The sequence below is a fragment of the Entelurus aequoreus genome, linkage group LG24 (genome assembly GCF_033978785.1).
Source record: "Entelurus aequoreus isolate RoL-2023_Sb linkage group LG24, RoL_Eaeq_v1.1, whole genome shotgun sequence".
Taxonomy (NCBI): Eukaryota; Metazoa; Chordata; class Actinopteri; order Syngnathiformes; family Syngnathidae; genus Entelurus; species Entelurus aequoreus.
Genome location: NC_084754.1, coordinates 34,056,630 through 34,079,984, shown reverse-complemented (window position 1 = coordinate 34,079,984; position 23,355 = coordinate 34,056,630). Strand labels below are relative to the sequence as shown.

Genomic DNA, 23,355 nt, shown 5'->3' with positions numbered 1-23,355 from the left:
CAACACTCAGTAAACGTTTGGGAACCGAGGAGACCAATTTTTGAAGCTTTTCAGGCGGAATTCTTTCCCATTCTTGCTTGATTTACAGCTTAAGTTGTTCAACAGTCCGGGGGTCTCCGTTGTCGTATTTTAGGCTTCATAATGCGCCACACATTTTCAATGGGAGACAGGTCTGGACTACAGGCAGGCCAGTCTAGTACCCGCACTCTTTTACTATGAAGCCATGCTGTTGTAACACGTGGCTTGGCATTGTCTTGCTGAAATAAGCAGGGGCGTCCATGATAACGTTGCTTGGATGGCAACATATGTTGCTCCAAAACCTGTATGTACCCTTCAGAATTAATTGTGCCTTCACAGATGTGTAAGTTACCCATGCCTTGGGCACTAATACACCCCCATACCATCACAGATGCTGGCTTTTGAACTTTGTGCCTAGAACAATGTGGATGGTTCTTCTCTTTTTTCCGGAGGACACGACGTCCACAGTTTCCAAAAACAATTTGAAATGTGGACTCGTCAGACCACAGAACACTTTAACACTTTGGATCAGTCCATTTTAGATTAGCTCAGGCCCAGTGAAGCCGGCTGTGTTTCTGGGTGTTGTTGATAAATGGCTTTCGCTTTTCATAGTAGTTTTAACTTGCACTTACAGATGTTGCGACAAACTGTAGTTACCGACAGTGGTTTTCTGAAGTGTTCCTGAGCCCATGTGGTGATATCCTTTACACACTGATGTCGCTTTTTGATACATCACCACCTGAGGGATTGAAGGTCACAGGCATTCAATGTTGGTTTTCAGGCTTGCTGCTTACATGCAGTGATTTTTCCAGATTCTTTGAACCTTTTGATGATATTACAGACCGTAGATGGTGAAATCCATAAATTCCTTGCACTAGTTCATTGAGAAATGTTGTTCTTAAACAATTTGCTCAGGCATTTTTTCACAAAGTGGCGAACCTCGCCCCGTCCTTGTTTGTGAATGACTGAGCATTTCATGGAAGCTGCTTTTATACCCAATCATGGCACCCAACTGTTCCCAATTAGCCTGTTCACCCATGTTGCAAATATGTGTTTGATGAGCATTCCTCATCTTTCTCAGTCTTTTTTGCCACTTGTGCCATCTTTTTTGAAACATGTTGCAGGCATCAAATTCCAAATGAGCTAATATTTGCAAAAAATAACAAAGTTTTCCTGTTCGAACGTTAAGTATCTTGTCTTTGCAGTCTATTCAATTGGATATAAGTTGAAAGGGATTTGCAAATCATTGTATTTTCTTTTTATTTACCATTTACACAACATGTCAACTTCACTGGTTTTGTATTCTTTCTATATACTTGACTATTATTGTGCAGGTTCTTCTGTTCCTAACTCTGAATCAACATCTGTGTCTGGAATCTGACTGTTGAGAAGTACATCTGTAGCTGGCAGGTTTAGGGGGATGTATGCATACACTAAAACTCCAGAGGAGCGGCAAGGTTGGGAATGTTTTTTGACCTGCACTTGAGGAGGTCAGGCAACAGTGAGGTGCCAAGACAGATCAACAATTGGTTGTTTCTTTTACAGATAGATCTGGAGGAATATGTGGGTTAACCACAAGTGGAATGTTCAGTCACATTTCTCAAGGACAATTTAGTTTTTGAACTAAATCTACGGACACAAATTGAATGAAGTACAGTATTAAAAGATGTGATATTGCTCAGAAAGGTCAGTGGCATTTTACATAGTGGGTTATGAACTCCCGGTATAGGCTACATATCTGGAGTGTTTTTTTTAACCACCAGTTTTCTTATTCTACTTTCTTCATAGCAACAGCAAGACACAGTAGGACCTGTGTGTTAAAGTCAAGGCCCGTGGGCCGAATCCAGCCCGCAAATGGATTTTCTACGGCCCCCTGGGATGATATTTTATTAGTATTAGAACCGGCCCGCAGGCCGCAGCCGCCTGCTGCTGTTTTGCACGCACCAATACCCCATCAGTGTTGGCGCTAGGAATTTTCAAAATGGGGTCCCAGGAACCCCATCAAGTCATAAAAATGGGGTCCCACAGTACATTTTTGGGGTCACATTTTTTTTGTAACCGTTTTGAAAAACAAATGATACATGTATGCATTATCCTGTTATATTGTGTTTTGGAAAAAGGATGTCATAAATGTTACTTAATTGATTCATTTAAAAAAATAATACAAAAGAAAACACATTTTAATGCATATGTATTGAATTATAAACATTCATTCACTTTCTTCTTTCCTTCATGGATCTAAACTTTACAGCCACAAGTAATTTTTCTATATTTTTATCATATTTTCAGAATGTGTTTGTTCTCTTTTTGGCCAAAGTAAGACAAAAAAAAACAATCTGAAGTTGTCTTAATTTGTTTTGTTTTAACGCCATGATTTTAATAGTCCGGCCCAGGTGTGCACAAATTTTCCTCCAGAGCTAAAATGAGTTTGACACCCCTGCAGTAGGACATTGATCAAATGAAAATTCCTTATTTCTCTGGAAATTGACCACATTTTGAAATGCAAGTGTTTACAGAAATGGTTAGGCCCACTATGCTGTTTGTTTGGCAGAACCCTCTACCTCACAGAGCTGCAAAGGGACAGGGAGAGTTGGCCAAATTCAAAAAAAGGCACAAAATAAGGAAATTACTCAAAAGGATTATGAATTGTGCTGTCAAATGATACATTATTTAAAAATCTGATTAATCACACTTGTGAATTTGAATGAATCACGATTAATCACAGATGCTACAAAAGCTGTTGTTGACCACATTGTCACGAGTATACTCCGCCAGTTTCGTTTGTCTTCCAGTGCTTGTTGTATTATAGTTGTGTTCTTGCTAGTGGCTGCCTCAAAATGTGAATTGCTTTTCAGTGGTGTTTTCATTTTGTTGTCCTTCGATAGAAGAATTCACTGCTGCAATATATGCAAATGACTTGGTGTCAGCAAAAGTCCCGCCAGGGTGTATTTTGGAGTAAACTTTACCACCAGTCTGAGACTTTTCACTCATCTTTGCACTGGCGTACGCATAAACCTCATCACTGACCGTATAACAACCCACTATATATTATTATTGTTTTGTGATTATTCATTTGACAGCACTAATTATGGGAGTGTACACATTTAGCAATATAATCACCACTTTGCAATAGGGCTGCAGCTATCGATTATTTTAGTAATTGAGTAATATATCAATGAATTTGTTCGACTAATCGAATAAAACAAATTTTAGAGCCTTAATGCTTCTTTTTATGGAAAATAGTTTAAATAAAATCAGATTTTCCTATGATCTTTCTTCTTTCTTCTTGTAAATTCACATAACATTAAAATTGAACTTTTACACACGTTATCACTATATATTACTTATATTTAAAAAACAAGTTTAAAAAATGGTGTAGCCTAAACTAGGTAATACATAATAGATAACGGACCAAACTAAACAAAAAGACTCTGATAAAGTATGATAAATTGAGTGACAATGTATTCAACAATTTAACACATGCGCATTCGAGAGGAGTGGTGTTTGATTTTTGGACAAACAACTTGTCACATTTAACATAGAAACTGTAGATGCTAATATGTCCTGACACGTGTTTGAATAAAACATTTGTTGTGCAAGTCAAACATATAAGATGGCATTGGCTGCCAAAATATACTTTTACCTTATTTCTGCTGCTCTTAAATATGCAGAATGCTTTCTAGTAATGTTCTGCATTATGTACAGGTATGTAGCGATATCGTGAAATGCCAGCTTGGTTTGACACTGCTAACATTTCACCATGATCTCAGGGCATTCAATCAATTACAACTGGACTGTTTGGTTTGTTTTAGAAGACATTTCGCCGCTCATCCCAGTAGGCTTCTTCAGTTCGTACTCATAGACTTAGATTGGTCAGCGGCTGGTGCCAAAACCCCAAATATGTGTACTCCAAAAACCAGCAGGGTGTGCCAGGGTAAGGATAGTTTCGCCCTGTCGTAGTGAGAAAAACAACAGTTTTGATGCAATCGAGCAATCGTAACTGTCAAAGCCAACGACGGTTGTTGAAGTGTAATTTTTCCTTGTCAGTATTGAGGTATTGTGTGGCAGAACCATCGCTGTGGATCGACTACTACCAGTCCAAAATAATCGGAATGCCCCACTTAACCAACTATTTTGGACTGGTAGTAGACTGAAGAAGAAGCCAACTCGGATGAGCGACGAAACGTTTTCTAAGACAAACCAAACAGTCTAGTTGCGATCGATTGAATGTCCTTAGATGACAATGACCTGGATGAATGAGAACCTTCGTAGACACATTTCACCGTGATGTCTGTCTTTTTCAGTTTTAAATGATTGCAAAACCTTTGGCCGCTAATTTTGCCTTCTTTGGGCCCACTGCTCTCTTTCTCTCTCTTCTTTGAGCTATCTTTCTTGGCACTTCGCTGTTCCTGCCACACATGCACAGGTCGCAACCTACAGTACATGCTGTCTGGATTTGATCATTTTTTATCAATTAAACTCATTAAACAAATCATTAAATCAACACAATACAAATCAAAGCTTTTTTCTAATGGAATTATTGGATGCATTTTTGCAGCCTTACTTTGCAATATAAACAAGCTTACTTATAAGAGGACCCTTGCCCCGTTGTTAAATAAAACAGAAGTGCTAAGAATGTTCTTGTATGAGCGAGGCTGTGAGACATGAAAACTTGTCCCAATGCCTTCATTCTGTCTGCCAGTCAGTGCTGGTGGGAATGTAACGCCTGTGTGCTGCTCTAGGATGTGAAGGCAGGTCAGGTTGTGCTTGTCTCCAGGAAGGCGACATGACCTTCGTCGACCACTGTTGCTCTGCAGTGTGATTCGGTGTCATCCAAATACTGAATGACCATGAAATGTTAGACTTCTTTAAAGGTCAGATTCCTTACATTTTGTCACTAAAAAGCCTCTGTATTTTGAGGTAATTTTCAGCCACAGCATTCTTCCAACAAGCTTAGGTGGATGATGTGCTTCCTCATGAACTTTGCATACTATTTGTCTACTAGGTTAATACCTGTATGTGTGAGCAAAGAGTGAACACTGACATCCATTCTGCAGGAAAGAACAATTATTTGAAAGAAGACCACAATGTGATGTTGGTTTTTTGAGTGAAATCAAACTAACTACAACATTTACTAATGTGGTAAAATTTAATATTGCTTAAAGATACCAAAAAGGTTTGGTCATTTGACAGCCTAACTCAGGGGTCATAATTACTAGATATGTTTTCCTGCTGGCACAAAGTCTTAGCATGGCCACCCTGCAAAACTGGTGCTAAAAAAATCTCACAGGGCATCTTCACTTACACGTTTCCTTGGCAAAAAGGACCAGGAGAGTTGGCAGAGACCGAGTCATCCAAATTCAGACAGACATACACATGAAGGAAAACAGCACTGTGCTAATATACTGTATAATAGCAATGTATTCATACACAACATTCTGTGATTAGTATGCCAGCATGTACAAATGTGTAGTAATCCTAACACCAGGTAAAGTTTAAACAAACAAACAGCGAATTTGCTTTGCAATGTCTGCACAACCATGTTGCCTTCAAATGCAGGCCAGGAGTTTTAGTGGTGGAATTCCTAGCTTGAAGCCCCAGCGTAAATAGGGGCGAAAGATTTTTACGTTAAACTCAACACTTGGCAAGGCTGGATATTATTGAAAAGCCGTGAGAGTCGCCTCCACCAGTCAATTAAATTACATTACAGTCGCTGAGGAGAAGTTAAATAGTTCTTTGAATATTGATTGGAAGTGCATTCCTTTGCCAGGCATTAGCAAGGTCTGCTGCCTTGTTCAGTTTGTTGAATTGACTTAAAGTACACATGGTGGACTGACTGGAAGGAGCCATTTGTTCTTCCGTGTTGTTTGTGCAACATAAGTCCAACTGAATCAGAATCAGAAATACTTTATTAATCCCTGGGGGAAAATTTGGGTGTTATCGTTGCTCTTCATACATACTGTACAGTAATCAGGAAATTGCAATTATTGTTTTGGGAGCATGCACTTCCATTGTGTTTTCTTCCTCAGGTTTTCCATAGGGAACCATGTGCAGCTCCCTTAGTCCCAAACATCCAAGCAGCCCCGGCCTGACAGACATGCAGCAGTACCACCAGTGGCTGGCCAGTCGACACGAAGCCAGCCTGTTGCCCATGAAGGAAGACCTTGGCCTGTGGCTCACTAGTATGCTCGGTGAGTGCTTCACATTTTTGACCATTTTATTTTTACCGATTATTGGTTTTCATCAAAATCTCTAAAATAAGCATTTTAAAGGCCTACTGAAAGCCACTACTACCGACCACACAGTCTGATAGTTTATATATCAATGATGAAATCTTAACATTGCAACACATGCCAATACGGCCGGGTTAACTTATAAAGTGACATTTTAAATTTCCCGGGGAACTTCCGGTTCAAAACGCCTTTGGAGGATGACGTATGCGCGTGACGTCGCGAGGTCCACGGAAGTGTTTGGACACAATACACAAACCTCTGTTTTCTTCGACAAAATTCCACAGTATTGTGGACATCTGTGTTGGTGAATTTTTTGCAATTTGTTTAATGAACAATGGAGGCTGCAAAGAAGAACGTTGTAGGTGGGATCGGTGTATTAGCGGCTGGCTGTAGCAACACAACAAGGACTACTTACCCTGATAGCAGACGCCTAGCCGATGCTAGCCGCCAAACCCACGGATGAAGTCCTTCGTCGCGCCGTTGATCGCTGGAACGCAGATGAGCACAGCTGTTGAGGAGCAGATGAGGGCTGGCTGGCGTAGGTGGAGCGCTAATGTTTTTATCATAGCTCTGTGAGGTCCGGTTGCTAAGTTAGCCTTAGCGTCGTTAGCAACAGCATTGTTAAGCTTTACCAGGCTGAGAATTATTAACCGTGTAGTTACATGTACATGGTTTAATAGTATTGTTGATCTTCTGTCTATCCTTCCAGTCAGGGATTTATGTATTTTGTTTCTATCTGCATTTGAGAACGATGCTATAACGTTAGCTCAGTAGCTAAGTGTGTCACCGATGTATTGTCGTGGAGATAAAAGTCACTGTGAATGTCCATTTCGCGTGCTCGACTCTCATTTTCAAGAGGATATAGTATCCGAGGTAGTTTAAAATACAAATCCGTGATCCACAATAGAAAAAGGAGAGAGTGTGGAATCCAATGAGCCAGCTTGTACCTAAGTTACGGTCAGAGCGAAAAAAGATACGTCCTGCACTGCCTCTAGTTCTTCACTCTAACGTTCCTCATCCACGAATCTTTCATCCTCGCTCAAATTAATGGGGTAATCGTCGCTTTGTCGCTCCGAATCTCTCTCGCTCCATTGTAAACAAAGGAAAATTGTGAGGAATATTACCTCCTGTGACGTCACGCTACTTCCGGTACAGGCAAGGTTTTTTTATCAGCGAGCAAAAGTTGCGAACTTTATCGTCGATTTTCTCTACTAAATCCTTTCAGCAAAAATATGGCAATATCGCGAAATGATCAAGTATGACACATAGAATGGATCTGCTATTCCCGTTTAAATAAATAAAAATTCATTTCAGTAGGCCTTTAACCAGTAGTATTAATGTGAGCTAATTTGCAGGGGATCAATTTGGAGTAATGGAGTAATCATTCTTGCTCTTGTGTTATACATTCTAGTGTTCACTCCTGTTAAGCGGCAAGGCATTGACAAATGTATGCATGAATAACTCAGTGGCACTAATTTAAAGGGGAGCTATGGCGATTTTATTCTACATTTGAAACACTTCATTGTGGTCCAGATAATATACATTGGATATGCTTTGGTTTAAATTTTGCGCCACAATCACTTTCATAACCCATCCATCCATCCATCTTCTTCCGCTTATCCGAGGTCGGGTCGCGGGGGCAGCAGCCTAAGCAGGGAAGCCCAGACTTTCCTCTCCCCAGCCACTTCGTCCAGCTCCTCCCGGGGGATCCCGAGGCGTTCCCAGGCCAGCCGGGAGACATAGTCTTCCCAACGTGTCCTGGGTCTTCCCCGTGGCCTCCTACCGGTTGGACGTGCCCTAAACACCTCCCGAGGGAGGCGTTCGGATGGCATCCTGACCAGATGCCCGAACCACCTCATCTGGCTCCTCTCGATGTGGAGGAGTAGTGGCTTTACTTTGAGCTCCCCCCGGATAGCAGAGCTTCTCACCCTATCTCTAAGGGAGAGCGGAGGAAACTCATTTCGGCCGCCTGTACCCGTGATCTTGTCCTTTCGGTCATGACCCAAAGCTCATGACCATAGGTGAGGATGGGAACGTAGATCGACCGGTAAATTGAGAGCTTTGCCTTCCGGCTCAGCTCCTTCTTCACCACAACGGACCGATACAGCGTCCGCATTACTGAAGACGCCGCACCGATCCGCCTGTCGATCTCACGATCCACTCTTCCCTCACTCGTGAACAAGACTCCTAGGTACTTGAACTCCTCCACTTGGGGCAGGGTCTCCTCCCCAACCCGTAGATGGCACTCCACCCTTTTCCGGGCAAGAACCATGGACTCGGACTTGGAGGTGCTGATTCTCATCCCAGTCGCTTCACACTCGGCTGCGAACCGATCCAGTGAGAGCTGAAGATCCTGGCCAGATGAAGCCATCAGGAGCACATCATCTGCAAAAAGCAGAGACCTAATCCTGCAGCCACCAAACCGGATCCCCTCAACGCCTTGACTGCGCCTAGAAATTCTGTCCATAAAAGTGAACAGAATCGGTGACAAAGGGCAGCCTTGGCGGAGTCCAACCCTCACTGGAAACGTGTCCGACTTACTGCCGGCAATGCGGACCAAGCTCTGACACTAATCGTACAGGGAGCGGACAGCCACAATCAGACAGTCCGATAAATTCATAACCTGTATCTCCCTTGGTAAATGCCAAGGGAGATACAGTACATCCGGCCATGATGCCTATTTACAGGTGCTGCCATGAGGTTGTAAATTCCGGTGTTGAGAAGCAGAACTGCAGGTCATGAAAGTAGACTTTCACCAAGGTTGTGATGGTGTCTGGGATGTTAAAGAATTTGAAGGCAGTCCAGAGGAGCTCATGGGGCACAGAGCCAACGGCATTTGCGAGATCCAAGAAGACTGCGTGAAGGTCCCTTTTCTCCTGCTTCGCCATTTGGATCTGGTGCCAGATCATACTGGCATGTTCTAGGCACCCAGAGAAGCCTGGTACTCCTGCCTTCTGAACAGATGTATCTATATACTCATTTCTGTGCAGGTACTCGGCCATCCTTTGTACAATAACACTGAATAAGATCTTACCCTCCACGTTTAGCAACGCAATTGGGTGGAACTTACTGATGTTTGCGGCGTCTTTCTTCTTTGGAATAAGAATCCCACCTGCCCTACGCCATGCTTTAGGAATGGTTTTATATTGCAAAGTGAAATAACTGAAAACATGTTTTATATTCTAGTTTCTTCAAAATAGCCACTCTTTGCTCTGATTACTGCTGTGCATACTCTTGGCATTCTCTCGATGAGCTTCAAGAGGTAGTCACCTGAAATGGTTTTCTCTTCACAGGTGTCATACAAACCCCGTTTCCATATAGTTGGGAAATTGTGTTAGGTGTAAATAGAAACGGAATACAATGATTTGCAAATCATTTTCAACCCCTATTCAGTTGAATATGCTACAAAAACAACATATTTGATGTTCAAACTGATAAACATTTTTTTTTAGCAAATTTAGAATTTGATGCCAGCAACACGTGACAAAGAAGTTGGGAAAGGTGGCAATAAATACTGATAAAGTTGAGGAATGCTCATCAAAGACTTATTTGGAACATCCCACAGGTGAACAGACAAATTGGGAACAGGTGGGTGCCATGATTTGGTATAAAAGTACATTCCATGAAATGCTCAGTCATTCACAAACAAGGATGGGGCGAGGGTCACCACTTTGTCAACAAATGCGTGAGCAAATTGTTGAACAGTTTAAGAAAAACCTTTCTCAACCAGCTATTGCAAGGAATTTAGGGATTTCACCATCTACGCTCCGTAATATCATCAAAGGCTTCAGAGAATCTGGAGAAATCACTGCACGTAAGCAGCTAAGCCCGTGACCTTCGATCCCTCAGGCTGTACTGCATCAACAAGCGACATCAGTGTGTAAAGGATATCATCACATGGGCTCAGGAACACTTCAGAAACCCACCGTCAGTAACTACAGTTGGTCGCTACGTCTGTAAGTGCAAGTTAAAACTCTCCTATGCAAGGCGAAAACCGTTTATCAACAACACCCAGAAACACCGTCGGCTTCGCTGGGCCTGAGCTCATCTAAGATGGACTGATACAAAGTGGAAAAGTGTTCTGTGGTCTCACGAGTCCACATTTCAAATTGTTTTTGGAAACTGTGGACGTCGTGTCCTCCGGACCAAAGAGGAAAAGAACCATCCAGATTGTTATAGGCGCAAAGTTGAAAAGCCAGCATGTGTGATGGTATGGGGGTGTATTAGTGCCCAAGACATGGGTAACTTACACATCTGTGAAGGCACCATTAATGCTGAAAGGTACATACAGGTTTTGGAGCAACATATGTTGCCATCCAAGCAACGTTACCATGGACGCCCCTGCTTATTTCAGCAAGACAATGCCAAGCCACGTGTTACATCAACGTGGCTTCATAGTAAAAGAGTGCGGGTACTAGACTGGCCTGCCTGTAGTCCAGACCTGTCTCCCATTAAAAATGTGTGTCGCATTATGAAGCCTAAAATAGCACAACGGAGACCCCCGGACTGTTGAACAACTTAAGCTGTACATCAAGCAAGAATGGGAAAGAATTCCACCTGAGAAGCTTCAAAAATGTGTCTCCTCAGTTTCCAAACGTTTACTGAGTTTTTTTTTTTAAAGGAAAGGCCATGTAACACAGTGGTGAACATGCCATTTCCCAACTACTTTGGCACGTGTTGCAGCCATGAAATTCTAAGTTAATTATTATTTGCAAAAAAAAAAAAAAGTTTATGAGTTTGAACATCAAATATCTTGTCTTTGTAGTGCATTCAATTGAATATGGCTTGAAAGGGATTTGCAAATCATTGTATTCCGTTTATATTTACATCTAACCCAATTTCCCAACTCATATGGAAACGGGGTTTGTAGTTTTGATGCCTTCAGTGACAATCTACAATGTAAATAGTCATGAAAATAATGAAAACACATTGAAATGAGACAGTGTGTCCAAACTTTTGGCCTGTACTGTACCTTTTGAAATTCTCTGATTTCACTAGAAGATTGTAGAAATGTGTGAGTGTGTGTGTTTGTTTGGGGCAAAAATGCTGCCTGCCTTGTATCTGCAGGTGCATTGGAACCAGCTGAAGGCATCCCAGTGTTGCCATTAAATAAGTGGTATTAGTTTAAGCTGCCTTCTGAAGCTTGAGTGCATGTAAAGCTCCAGGAGGTGCTGTTATGCTAAGCAGCATTTAGGTTGGAGTAGTGGTGAGGAAAAATAAAATCTAGCGTTTGAGTGGGAGCAGGACACTCGGTCATATTGATGAGTCATGTGGCGATGGGAGGCAGAGACATTTATAAGACTGAGGAGCCAAAATGAAGTGCTTCTTTTCAACCTCTCTGGGATAAATGATATCCTCTCACAGCAGGAGTTGATGGGAGCATGTGCATATACTGTAAGTCAGGATCTCGCTGAGTATTTCTCAAGACGGCAATCTCTTTTTCTGGGTGCGATACAACATTTGGAAGTCATTAAATGCTGTGAACCCCCAGATCCCCACTATAAGAAACAGAAAGGATAAAAAAAAAACTTTCCACAGACACCCCCTTGCCACCACCTCCTATTTCACGATGATCTCACTGGGAAAGAATGCACCTCTGGAAGTCAGTCAATTTGAAACCACATGTTGATTGCCAATCTACAGTACAGGATAATGAGGCTTAATTGTGCAGGTTTAGATGCCCACTTTGATCTGTCCATCTTTGCCAACCTCATAATGAAGCACCTGAAGGTGCCTTCATGTAAAAACACAGTGAACATGTGCATATTAACCCGAGCCAAGCTCCATCAGGTGTGTATAGTCTCGAGAGCCATTACTCGCATCTTACACTGCTTCCATTGGGAACGGACTGGATATTTCATCGCTAGCCACATTTTTCATGGTGAATTTCCTACGCTGTTGGATGGTCCGTCTTTTTTTACTTTATGTGTCCCCTGGTCAGGCCTGGAAATCACCGCAGAGAGCTTCATGGAACGCTTAGACAACGGCGTCCTCCTGTGCCAGCTGGCTGAGACTCTACAGGAGAAGTTCAGGGAAAGCAGTGGATACCTGCCTCTCAATGACAGAAAGGTACAGTAGTGCACCTTGACTATCACATGATTCAGCAATGCTAGAGTTGACTAAGACACAAAATCACTTTCAAACCAATTAATTTGTGGCAATCCAGATATATGATGCATGTTGTCTGCCGTGCAAACCCTTGCCATTCGTTTAGCAGACAAAGCAACTCCCCCAAACAACTGTCATGAAGGTACAACTCCTTTTTTAATCTAATTGACTGGGGACAGATTGCTTCTGCACGACAGCAGTCAGGTTTTATTGACTCCCATCTAGTTCAAAGACAGATACAGGCTAATATTAGGTTTCATTCAATTAGATCAATAGAGACTTTTCATATTGAACCTCACGCTCAATAAATGTCCATATGGTATCCGACAGAGGAAAACAATGAAGGTCAATTAAACCGTACTCTCTGCTGCAACAACTCTGCATTTAAACATTGCAGTGGGAAAAAGACTGGGAAATTGGTATGGAGGAGGTGGGCAGCAGCTTGTAGCATGCGATAATGAAAAAATACGTCTGGCAGGGACACTTAAAAGATGGAAACCTACATCCCCTGTGGAAGGTGACATAATAGCATTTATGAACACAGGGCCCTTTTTTGTTTATTAGCATTTGTCCGTTTGCTCAATAAGATAACTAACCCAATAGACCAGGGGTCGGCAACCCAACATGTTGAAAGAGCCATATTGGACCAAAAATACAAAAAACAAATCTGTCTGGAGCCGCAAAAAGGTAAAAGCCTTATGTAAGTGTTATAATGAAGGCAACACATTAAGTAAGTGTCTCAGAGGATTAGATAACTCCTGGAAATTACTGGCTTTAAACTGCCAAATGTATAGATGTGTGTGCCCAAGTTAAAGAAAAGGACAGCCTGTCTTCTTCTAATGGATTTATTAAAATCTTTGCAAGCTGGGTAATGTTTGCTGTACTCTGGAACACCATGGTAATGTTTGCTGTGGTCTGGAACAAAATGGCACAAAATCAGAAATGCAGCCAATATTACATAGAGATAATGTGTCATGAGACATGCAAATATAAATTAAATACACAGAGGACATAAGTAAAGGAAATTAAATGAACTCAAATATACCTACAAACAAGGCATAATGATGCAATATGTACACACAGCTGGCCTAAATAGCATGTTAGCGTGGATTATTAGCACTCCAACAAAGCTCACCTTTGTGCATTCATGCACAGCATAAAATGTTTGGTGGACAAAATGAGACAAAGAAGGATTGGAATTAAACACGTCTTTCTGTGGCAGCGACGGAGAAAGTTGTACATGTAAACCAACTATGGCGGTGGCCAAATACTGTCATCAGTGAAGCATACACACAAACATAATAAACAGTGGGCTTTCCAACAATTAGGAAGGTTTGTGTCATGTTTGTCCTCCTACAGAAACATTATTGAAACAACAAATATATTTTCCCCCCCATCTTATTCCACTAGCCACTTTAGCACCGCCACTAGGGCGGTGCTAAAGAGCTGCATGCGGCTCGAGAGCCGCAAGTTGCTGACCACCGCAATAGAGGGTCTTGAATATCTGTACAACATGAGTTACTTACAATGATCATAATATTTTGGGCTTATATGATGCTTTTCAAAATACCCAAAGACAATTCATTGAAGAACAAAAGAAAACAAAACAACACTAAAGTTAAAGTACCAATGATTGTCAGACGCACACTAGGTGTGGTGAAATTTGTCCTCTGCATTTGACCCATCCCCTTGATCACCCCCTGGGAGGTGAGGGGAGCAGTGGGCAGCAGCGTTTTGATTGATTGATTTTTTGATTGAGACTTTTATTAGTAGGTTGCACAGTGAAGTACATATTCCGTACAATTGACCACCAAATGGTAACACCCGAATAAGTTTTTCAACTTGTTTAAGTCGGGGTCCACTTAAATTGATTCATGATACAGATATATACTATCATATATACTATCATCATAATACAGTCATCACACAAGATAATCACATTGAATTATTTACATTATTTACAATCAGGGGTGTGGAGGGGGGGGGGGGTAGGATATGGACATCAAGTAGTGGACATAGAGAGAGAGAGAGAGAGAGAGAGAGAGAGAGAGAGAGAGAGAGAGAGAGAGATCAGAAGGCATAAGAAAAGGTATCTGCATTTGATTGTTTACATTTGATTATTAGCAATCCGGGGAGGATGTTAGTTTAGGGTTGTAGCTGCCTGGAGGTGAACTTTTATTGCAGTTTTGAAGGAGGATAGAGATGCCCTTTCTTTTATACCTGTTGGGAGCGCATTCCACATTGATGTGGCATAGAAAGAGAATGAGTTAAGACCTTTGCTAGTTCGGAATCTGGGTTTAACGTGGTTAGTGGAGCCCCCCCTGGTGTTGTGGTTATGGCGGTCATTTACGTTAAGGACGTAGTTTGACATGTACTTCGGTACCAGGGAGGTGTAGCGGATTTTATAGACTAGGCTCAGTGCAAGTTGTTTAACTCTGTCCTCCACCTTGAGCCAGCCCACTTTAGAGAAGTGGGTAGGAGTGAGGTGGGATCTGGGGTGGAGGTCTAGAAGTAACCTGACTAGCTTGTTCTGAGATGTTTGGAGTTTAGATTTGAGGGTTTTGGAGGTGCTAGGGTACCAGGAGGTGCATGCGTAATCAAAAAAGGGTTGAACGAGAGTTCCCGCCAGAATCCTCATGGTGCTTGATTTGCAAATCATTTTATATTTACATCTAACACAATTTCCCAACTCATATGGAAACGGGGTTTGTAATTGCACTGATTTGTGTTTTTTTTGGTCAAATATGCTCAGCTACTTGTTCCTATACTCGCCATTTTTAGTGCTCCATCGTAATTATTATAATTAACACGCACTCGGTTGTTTGCACGACAAACTACAAACTGAGGGCTCTATGACCCAACACAGCCAGCCTGCAGGAACAGAACACCCAAAAATGTTTTATACACATTAATTTAACAATAGACAACTATAATATTTCCCCTATAATAAGCATTCTAGGGGAAAAAACATCTGGTGCAGCACTGCTTCTAATGAAGTATCTAATTTCTTCAATAAAAATGTATTTATTTATTGTTTACTATAATTCGTATTTTCATATTTTTTGAAATATTATATATTGTATTATTATTATAAAAAAATCTATATTTTTCACTTTTTCATGGCAGGTTTGAAGGGGGCTATACTGCATGTCCTCTTTATAGAGGCTATCTTTTGCATGTTTTAACTAGTTAGTTGTGACATTTGAGCAGATATGTGGTGCTCATTACATGCTTCTGTTGGAGGAAGAAAAAAAAAAATCTGCTCGAGTTTCTGTTTAAAGTGCAAATGGGAAACACAAGACTCTTTTGTTGGCGCTTTGGTGCAAGTTGTTGATGTTTGCGGTGGTCCACGGCTGTGGTGATGACGGTGGGTCTCCTGATTTTGCACACATGTGAGGAAATGCTTGAGGTCAATGAGAGTAGGAGGACACAGGGCCTCCAGGAATAGAGGGGCTATTGATCACGTCCAACGTGTCCGAACAGAAAAGCAGGAATGTCCGCAGACGCTTGATTAAGTGAAGAAAAGTGTGCATTATATTGTTGTCGTACAGGGAACATGTTAAGTGCTCTTCCACACTGAGAGCCATGAACAAAGAATGACATCAGCTATTCATGCACATATTTAGGTTTCATTCAAGTCATAAAAGGACTGATCGTTATACCTTACCGCAATAAAGCAAAATGTCCATCTGCGTTCAAGCTGCCTAATAATCTTAGGGGATGTGGGACTAAGTGATTCCAGCAGAGGAGAAATGATAAACTACGCTTTGTGGTTGCTGTCTCGCCATCCTCCCCATGTGTCCTGCTTCTGTATCACGATAGAGGAGGATGATATTTCTTGCTTGTCATATTACCACCACGGGGTCCGTGCAGTGCAACCGCATCATTATCTCATCTATTTTATCGCCGTCTGAGGGGCTGAGGGTTGAGTACGTACAGATGTAAAGGGAGGCGACTTGGGAATATGCAGCAGTTATTACCTGCACAAAGGCACAAAGAGGGATTGTGTTCTACGTTACGCAAAAACAATTTTTTTAGAAATGTTCATGTGACAAGCAATATATTCAAAATCGATGCAAATCCAGATGAAAATATTTTCTATTTTTGCCATATGAGTCACAATCAAACTATTTCCAACATCCCAAAGTAACAAAAAAAAGCAAGAAAATGTCCATTTATTTTAGTTTTTTTATGTATTTTCTCTTTTTGTTCAAATAAAACTGTTCCCTCCACAAATTAATCAGTAATAGTGCAGTCCCATTATCTTCTATCTTCATTCATGTGCCAAACACTATTGCTTGTTATTTTTTGTATTTTGGACTTGTATTGTGTTTTAACATAAGGGTAAAATTCAGTTCAGTTCAGTTCAGTTTCAGTTTATTTCGAACCTGCATACGATACAATGTAATTCATCACACACTTCCAGTTGTTTCATTACCGCATGCCCGAAAAGGAGTAGGAAGAAGCAGAGCTTATTTAATCCTACCCCTTTTCATACCATAGCAATTTTATCCAATTTCCTTGTTCTCTGTAACAGAACAGTCAACAAATAAATAATAAATAAATAATATATCATAGTAAGCAAACAAATATTAAATACATAAATAATGTTTGTCTCAATAAAAAAAACAAATAAAAAAAAGGGTTCAAGATGTTCATCATAATTCTCGTTCTGTGTATTTTGTGAACACTTGTAGTTTGAACAGTCTCTTAAACTGAATCATATTGGTGCTTTGTTTGATTTCTTTGCTTAATCCACTCCATAATTTAATTCCACATACAGATATGCTAAAGGTTTTAAGTGTTGTACGAGCATACAAATGTTTTAAATGAGATTTTCCTCTATGGTTATATTTCTCCTCTTTTGTTGAGAAGAATTGTTGTACATTCTTGGGTAGCAGGTTATAGTTTGCTTTGTACATCATTTGAGCTGTTTGCAAATGCGCCAAATCGTTGAATTTCAATAATTGTGATTTAATAAATAAAGGGTTTGTATGTTCTCTATATCCAGCATTATGTATTAATCTAATTGATCTTTTTTGTAAAATAAAATAAAAAATAGTCATTTACCTCCTTGTTGTATATAGCAGAAGTCATCTGAAGGCACTCTCCACCGAACAGGTCTAAAATAATGCATGTTCCTCCTTATACATTAAAGAAGACCAACTTTTAGACTTGTGGGCCACATAGACCAAAAAGAGTTTGCCAGGGGCCATGCTTTTGACATTATCATTACAGTAAACACTCGTTTATAGCTGTTAAATGGTTCCAGACCTGACCGTGATAAATTAATTTCTGGCGAAGTAGGAATTATTAGTTGAATATTTTCATAGCTAGGACATAAAAAACGTTTTCCTACCTTTCAAATACTGTTTTTAACATTATAAGAACCATCTAGACATGGAATAACACCCACTTAGTCACCTTTTACACTCGTTTAGTCAATACAGTAATGCTACCTGAAGCTGAGCCAATCAGTGGCCACGATACTGAACAGCGCACTCTGATTGGTTCAGTCTCATCTAGTGGCCAATACTTGTGTAGTATTGATATTTTTTTAGTTCATTTAGTCTTTTCTTTTGCTAGAAAATACGTACAATGAGCTAAAAAAAAAACTAAAAATCTGCGATTTAGTGAACTGTGTTATTATTATTATTATTATTAATTTTGGTATGGTACACATTTATGAGATGTGTTATGTACAATCATGCCTGTAATATCATCAGATAATTTAGCTAAATAAGTTAAATAGATAAATCACCAATACTTCAGAACTGTATAAAGAAAGTTACAGTAACTTAGTTAAAATTTGAAGACAAATGGTCTTTATTTTTGTCATTATTTACTCTGACTCAGTGGGCTCTTTAATACTATGAGAGTGTGTGTGTGTGTGCCGTGCTGATAAAGTTGACATGCGCGACTACTGTGATTTAAGTCTGATTTAATACCAAATTGAAGAGGGAAGTTTGCCAAACATGAAAATTCATGTACATGACACCTTTTCCCTCCGTAATGCAGGGCAGGGATTGTACTGAAACTGCAATAAAGTGCACATGAAAAAAGAATGTAAGATTTATAATATCTTCAGAAAATAATTGGACACTTCAGTTTGCTCAAGCTTTAATTTGAGTACGCCATAGCAACTAAGCCTGAACAACAACACATAACTTTGTTATTTAAGCGCCCCCACCACCATCAGACCTCCTCGACGTTTTGCAGTCAATCAGAAACATCAAACAACCATTATTTGCGAAACATGGCCAAGTGTGGTAAGAGAGCGTTTTGCAAATGACCCGTCATGCTTTGTAGTGGCATTACATGGATGTCATTTTGACATGTGCATTGTACTTGGACATTTTTTTTTACAATTTTCACATGGGGTTTGTTACTTGGTGTGGAAGGTGTGTGTTGACTTATGCTGTTTATGTCTTGTTGTTTTTAACCGCAACATGGTTGTCTGGGTTGCTCCATAAAAAAATGTACAGACCTGGCATAAATAATGTTTCTACCCATATTTTCCGGACCATAGGCCGCATCTGGTTATAAGGTGCACTGTCGATGAATGGTCAATTTTCGATCTTTTTTCATATATAAGGCACACCGGATTTTAGGGCGCATTAAAGGAGTCATATTTGTTTTTTGTTTTCTAAATGTAAAACACTTCCTTGTGGTGTACATAACATGTAATGGTGGTTCTTTGGTCAAAATGTTGCATGGATGATGTTTTACACATCATCTTCAAGCCGCTTTCTGACAGTCGCTTCAGGATGCGCCGTTTTGTGGACGGTCTTATTTACGTGGCTCACCTTGGACAGCGTCTTCTCCCCGTCATCTTTGTTGTTGCGGTGTAGCGTGCAAGGACGGGAGTGGAAGAAGTGTCAAAAGATGGAGCTAACTGTTTTAATGACATTCACACTTTACTTCAATCAATAACGGAGCAGCATCTCCTCATCATGTGTCCCGTGAAAAACCGTCCAACTGGAACTCTCTAATAACTAAAGTTCCTTGGGTGAATAATGTAAACTCACTACACCGGTATCTTTTAGCGCTTTCATGGCAGATACAGTATAAGTAAGAACTTTACACTACTTTATATTAGAAAAGGCAACAGCAGAAGATGAAAATCCCATAACAAGAAGATAGAGAAAAAGAAGAAGCACATTGACTACGGTGTCGGCACGGACTACAAAGGCGGATGCGCACAATTTTTCAGGACTTATGCAGATCACAAATACAGATCAGCAAGGTAAGAAAAGTTGCTTTTGCATATTATTGCGAAACAAAACGCCAGATAATATGTCTTACCTTATACACACACCATAATAATACTCGTATGTTGAAGCACAGTACAATCCATCAAGCGACTTCATAGCTTACCAAAGTCGTACTAAAACATTTTGATAGATTTTTGAGCGCCATGTGTAATGTTCTATATTTTCAACGGAACATATAAAATGTTGGTGTTGTTTACTTGAGTCATATTGCAGTCTACACATATCTCTTATGTTTGACTGCCATCTACTGGTCACACTTATCTTTACACCATGTACCAAATAAAATAGCTTCAAGGTCGGTAAGCAAAACCTGAATTATTCCGTACATTAGGCGCACCAGGTTATAAGGCGCACTGTCGAGTTTTGAGGGGAAAAAAAGATAGTCATAGTCAGGAAAATACGGTACATTTATCATCTTGATGCCTATGTGTGATCATTCCTAACATAATTACTTTGACATTCTGATCAACTGGGGTTTACAAATTTTGTTGAGTCCTGTTCTAGTTTTGTAAAATTAGTATGTTTACTTCCTAATGTTTAGGATATCTTTAAATATTGACAGAGAGTTTCTTAAACTGCTCACTCATGTAATAAAAGTGTTTAGGAGACAAACAACTTGCAATAAAACATTGCTGAACATCTTTTTGAAAATGAAGTTAAGTTCACTTAAAGTTAAAGTACCAATGATTTGTCACACACACACAAGGTGTGGTGAAATGTGTCCTCTGCATTTGACCCATTCCCTTGCTCACCCCCTGGGAGGTGAGGGGAGCAATGAGCAGCAGCAGTGGCCGCGCCCGGGAATAATTTTGGTGATTTAACCCCCAATTCCAACCCTTGATGCTGAGTGCCAAGCAGGGAGGTAATGGGTCCCATTTTTATAGTCTTTGGTATGACTCAGCCGGGGTTTGAACTCACAACCTACCCATCTCAGGGCGGACACTCTAACCACTGAACAGAAGGTTGTTTGATAATGAGCTTCATAATGCCATTAATCCCCAAGTAAAATATACATACAAGTAGACACATTAATACATAGCTCAGATTCTCAACACAAATATAAGCTGAGCAAAGAGAAGGTAAACAGTTGATGCTGACCTGGTGTTTTTGTGAATGGGATCATCTAACAACATATATGGATGTGCATGGAATGAAAGAGAAACAAAAGTCTAAATGTACCCTTTAAGGCCAATTTTTGTTTTCTGTCTCTGAAACAATGTCATCCTAAAAATGATCCGCCACAACACCATTATTTTAGTTGAAATGGTCTCGCTTAAATGGACACTAAATGTCTTGGACGCTTTTATTTTGAAATGAAGCAAATTGCTGGGTTGCTGTCGCTCTGGGCTCAAAAACCTGAATATTTATAGCAGGAAGTGCCGCGGGCAGGCAATGTTCTCGCCTGTGGAAATGATTCCAACGGGGATTTTGGCTTTAAGGTTTCAGAGTTCCTAAGATAGTCCGTCATAAAGTGATTCAAAAAAAAGTTCAACAAAAAACAGAAAACGGTTGCTGCTGTGTTATGTCTGTCATTCTCATCCAGTGGAACACAATCACGTTTTCAGTGACCACTTTGTCAACGTCTGTATTAACATATTATACAATTTGAACGCCTGTTTATGATTTATTTACTTTTTTGATTGTTTATAAACTTAATCATTTAATGGATTTGTGCGTTGTTGGCGTATAATGCAATGTTTTGCATCAATAAAACCTTGCAAAATAGTAATAATAAACTAAATTAATACATCTCCAATACAATGACCTACTGTTTATTGATATTGTTCAATATTGTTGGAAGTGAACATTGCTGGACAATAGGGAAGCAACTTCAAAATGTAACTAAACAGTACTGTAAATCTGTGTGCGTGTGTTTATGTATATGTATTAGGAGTGGGCAAATTAATGCGTTAATTTTGAATTAACCCATCAATCTATTAACGCCGACAAATATTTTATCGCGCGTTATTGTGTACGTTTTTTTTTACATGCTTTTATTTTGTTAACGCCTATTGCTGGCTCCTGCGGAAAAGGAAGGAGAACGCGGAAGAAAACAAAACAAGCATGGAGAAGAAGGGTAACTCAACAGAACTTTTACAGGGTCATTTTCATTATAAAGTACTTCTAGGCGGCGGAATTGACAGAAGCAAAGTGGTTTGTAGCCACTGCCAAGCTGAATGTTCTTATCACAGGAGTACTTCCAGTCTAAAATATCACCTTAACGCGAAGCACACTGTTGATGCGAGCAAACCATCCAACAAAGCAGAAAGTGGAGCCAGGCTTCGGCAGACTACGTTAAATGCAGCGTGCGGGAGAAATATAGATAAACCAGAGCAAGAGAAGCTAACAAATGCCATAGCGAAGTGGATAGTTACAGACTGTAGGCCCATTAGTGTTGTGGAAGACGCCCGCCATCGCAACAAGTGACAGCACGTATGAGCCGCCATCAAGACGCACCAAGAATACACGACTTGTATGAAAAGGAGAGGACTGTAAAAGTGACAAGTTTACAACGTGCAGCTGGAGTTGCTCTCAGTGGGGACTACTGGACATCAATCGGTAAGCATAATTACCTCGGAGTTACAGTGCATTATATTGATGAAAGGTGGGTGCTGCATTCACATGTTCTGTCTAGAATGAAAACAGAGGAGAGGCATTATGGAAAGGAAAATTAGAGGAAAATGTTTCTGCTGTTACCTCAGAAATTGCCTGTTCGGATGTTATGATTGTGGCTCAGGGATTTGTATGTAGATTATATTTATTTTCCATAACAAACAGGATAACTAAAATACCCTGGCAGTGGCAAAAAACTTGAACGTTTCTATTGACATTTTTTGAGTTGATTTTCATAAAATATGCTATTTAACTGCTACTGTTTAACAAGTACTGATTTAAATTGTGTTTGCACAACAAATGTTTTGGCGCTTTTGTTCATATGGGAGAATATTCCAATAAAGGTGCACTACACACTACTTTTTAATTCATTATTGGGTTTTGCGTATACAATGCAGTTAATTGTGATTAATCAGAGAAATAATGCGATTAACTATGATTAAAATTTTTATTCGTTGCCCAGCCCTAATATGTATACATACATACACATTTGTGTGTGTGTATATATTACAGTTTATATTGGCAACACTAAATTGGCCCTAGTGTGTGAATGTGAGTGTGAATAGGCACCGGCACCCCCCGCGACCCCGAAAGGGACAAGCGGTAGAAAATGGATGGATGGATGGATGGATATACAGTACAGGCCAAAAGTTTGGACACACCTTCTCATTTCAATGCGTTTTCTTTATTTTCATGACTATTTACATTGCAGATTGTCACTGAAGGCATCAAAACTATGACACCTGTGAAGTGAAAACCATTTCAGGTGACTACCTCTTGAAGCTCATCAAGAGAATGCCAAGAGTGTGCAAAGCAATAATCAGAGCATAGGTTGGGTATTTTGAAGAAACTAGAACATAAAACATGTTTTCAGTTATTTCACCTTTTTTTGTTGAGTACATAACTCCACATGTGTTCATTCATAGTTTTGATGCCTTCAGTGACAATCTACAATGTAAATAGTCATGAAAATAAAGACAACCCATTGAATGAGGTGTGTCCAAACTTTTGGCCTGAACTGTATGTATATGTATATTTGTGAGATTATATGTATATATACATACATATATACATATATGAATGATTATATGTGTATATGAATGAGTATA

General features: G+C 40.1%; 1 protein-coding gene across 2 annotated transcripts in view; it reads left to right on the top strand.

Moving 5' to 3' along the window:
* The window catches only part of LOC133641745 (growth arrest-specific protein 2), a 62,418-nt gene that overhangs the window by 4,793 nt on the left and 34,270 nt on the right, over positions 1 to 23,355 (top strand). For both annotated transcript variants that reach the window (XM_062035708.1, XM_062035707.1), the window contains exons 2-3: positions 6,048 to 6,209; positions 12,193 to 12,320. In XM_062035708.1, coding sequence (XP_061891692.1) covers positions 6,065 to 6,209; positions 12,193 to 12,320 — 273 coding nt within the window. In that variant the 5' untranslated portion in view covers positions 6,048 to 6,064. The remainder of the gene's footprint in view (positions 1 to 6,047; positions 6,210 to 12,192; positions 12,321 to 23,355) is intronic.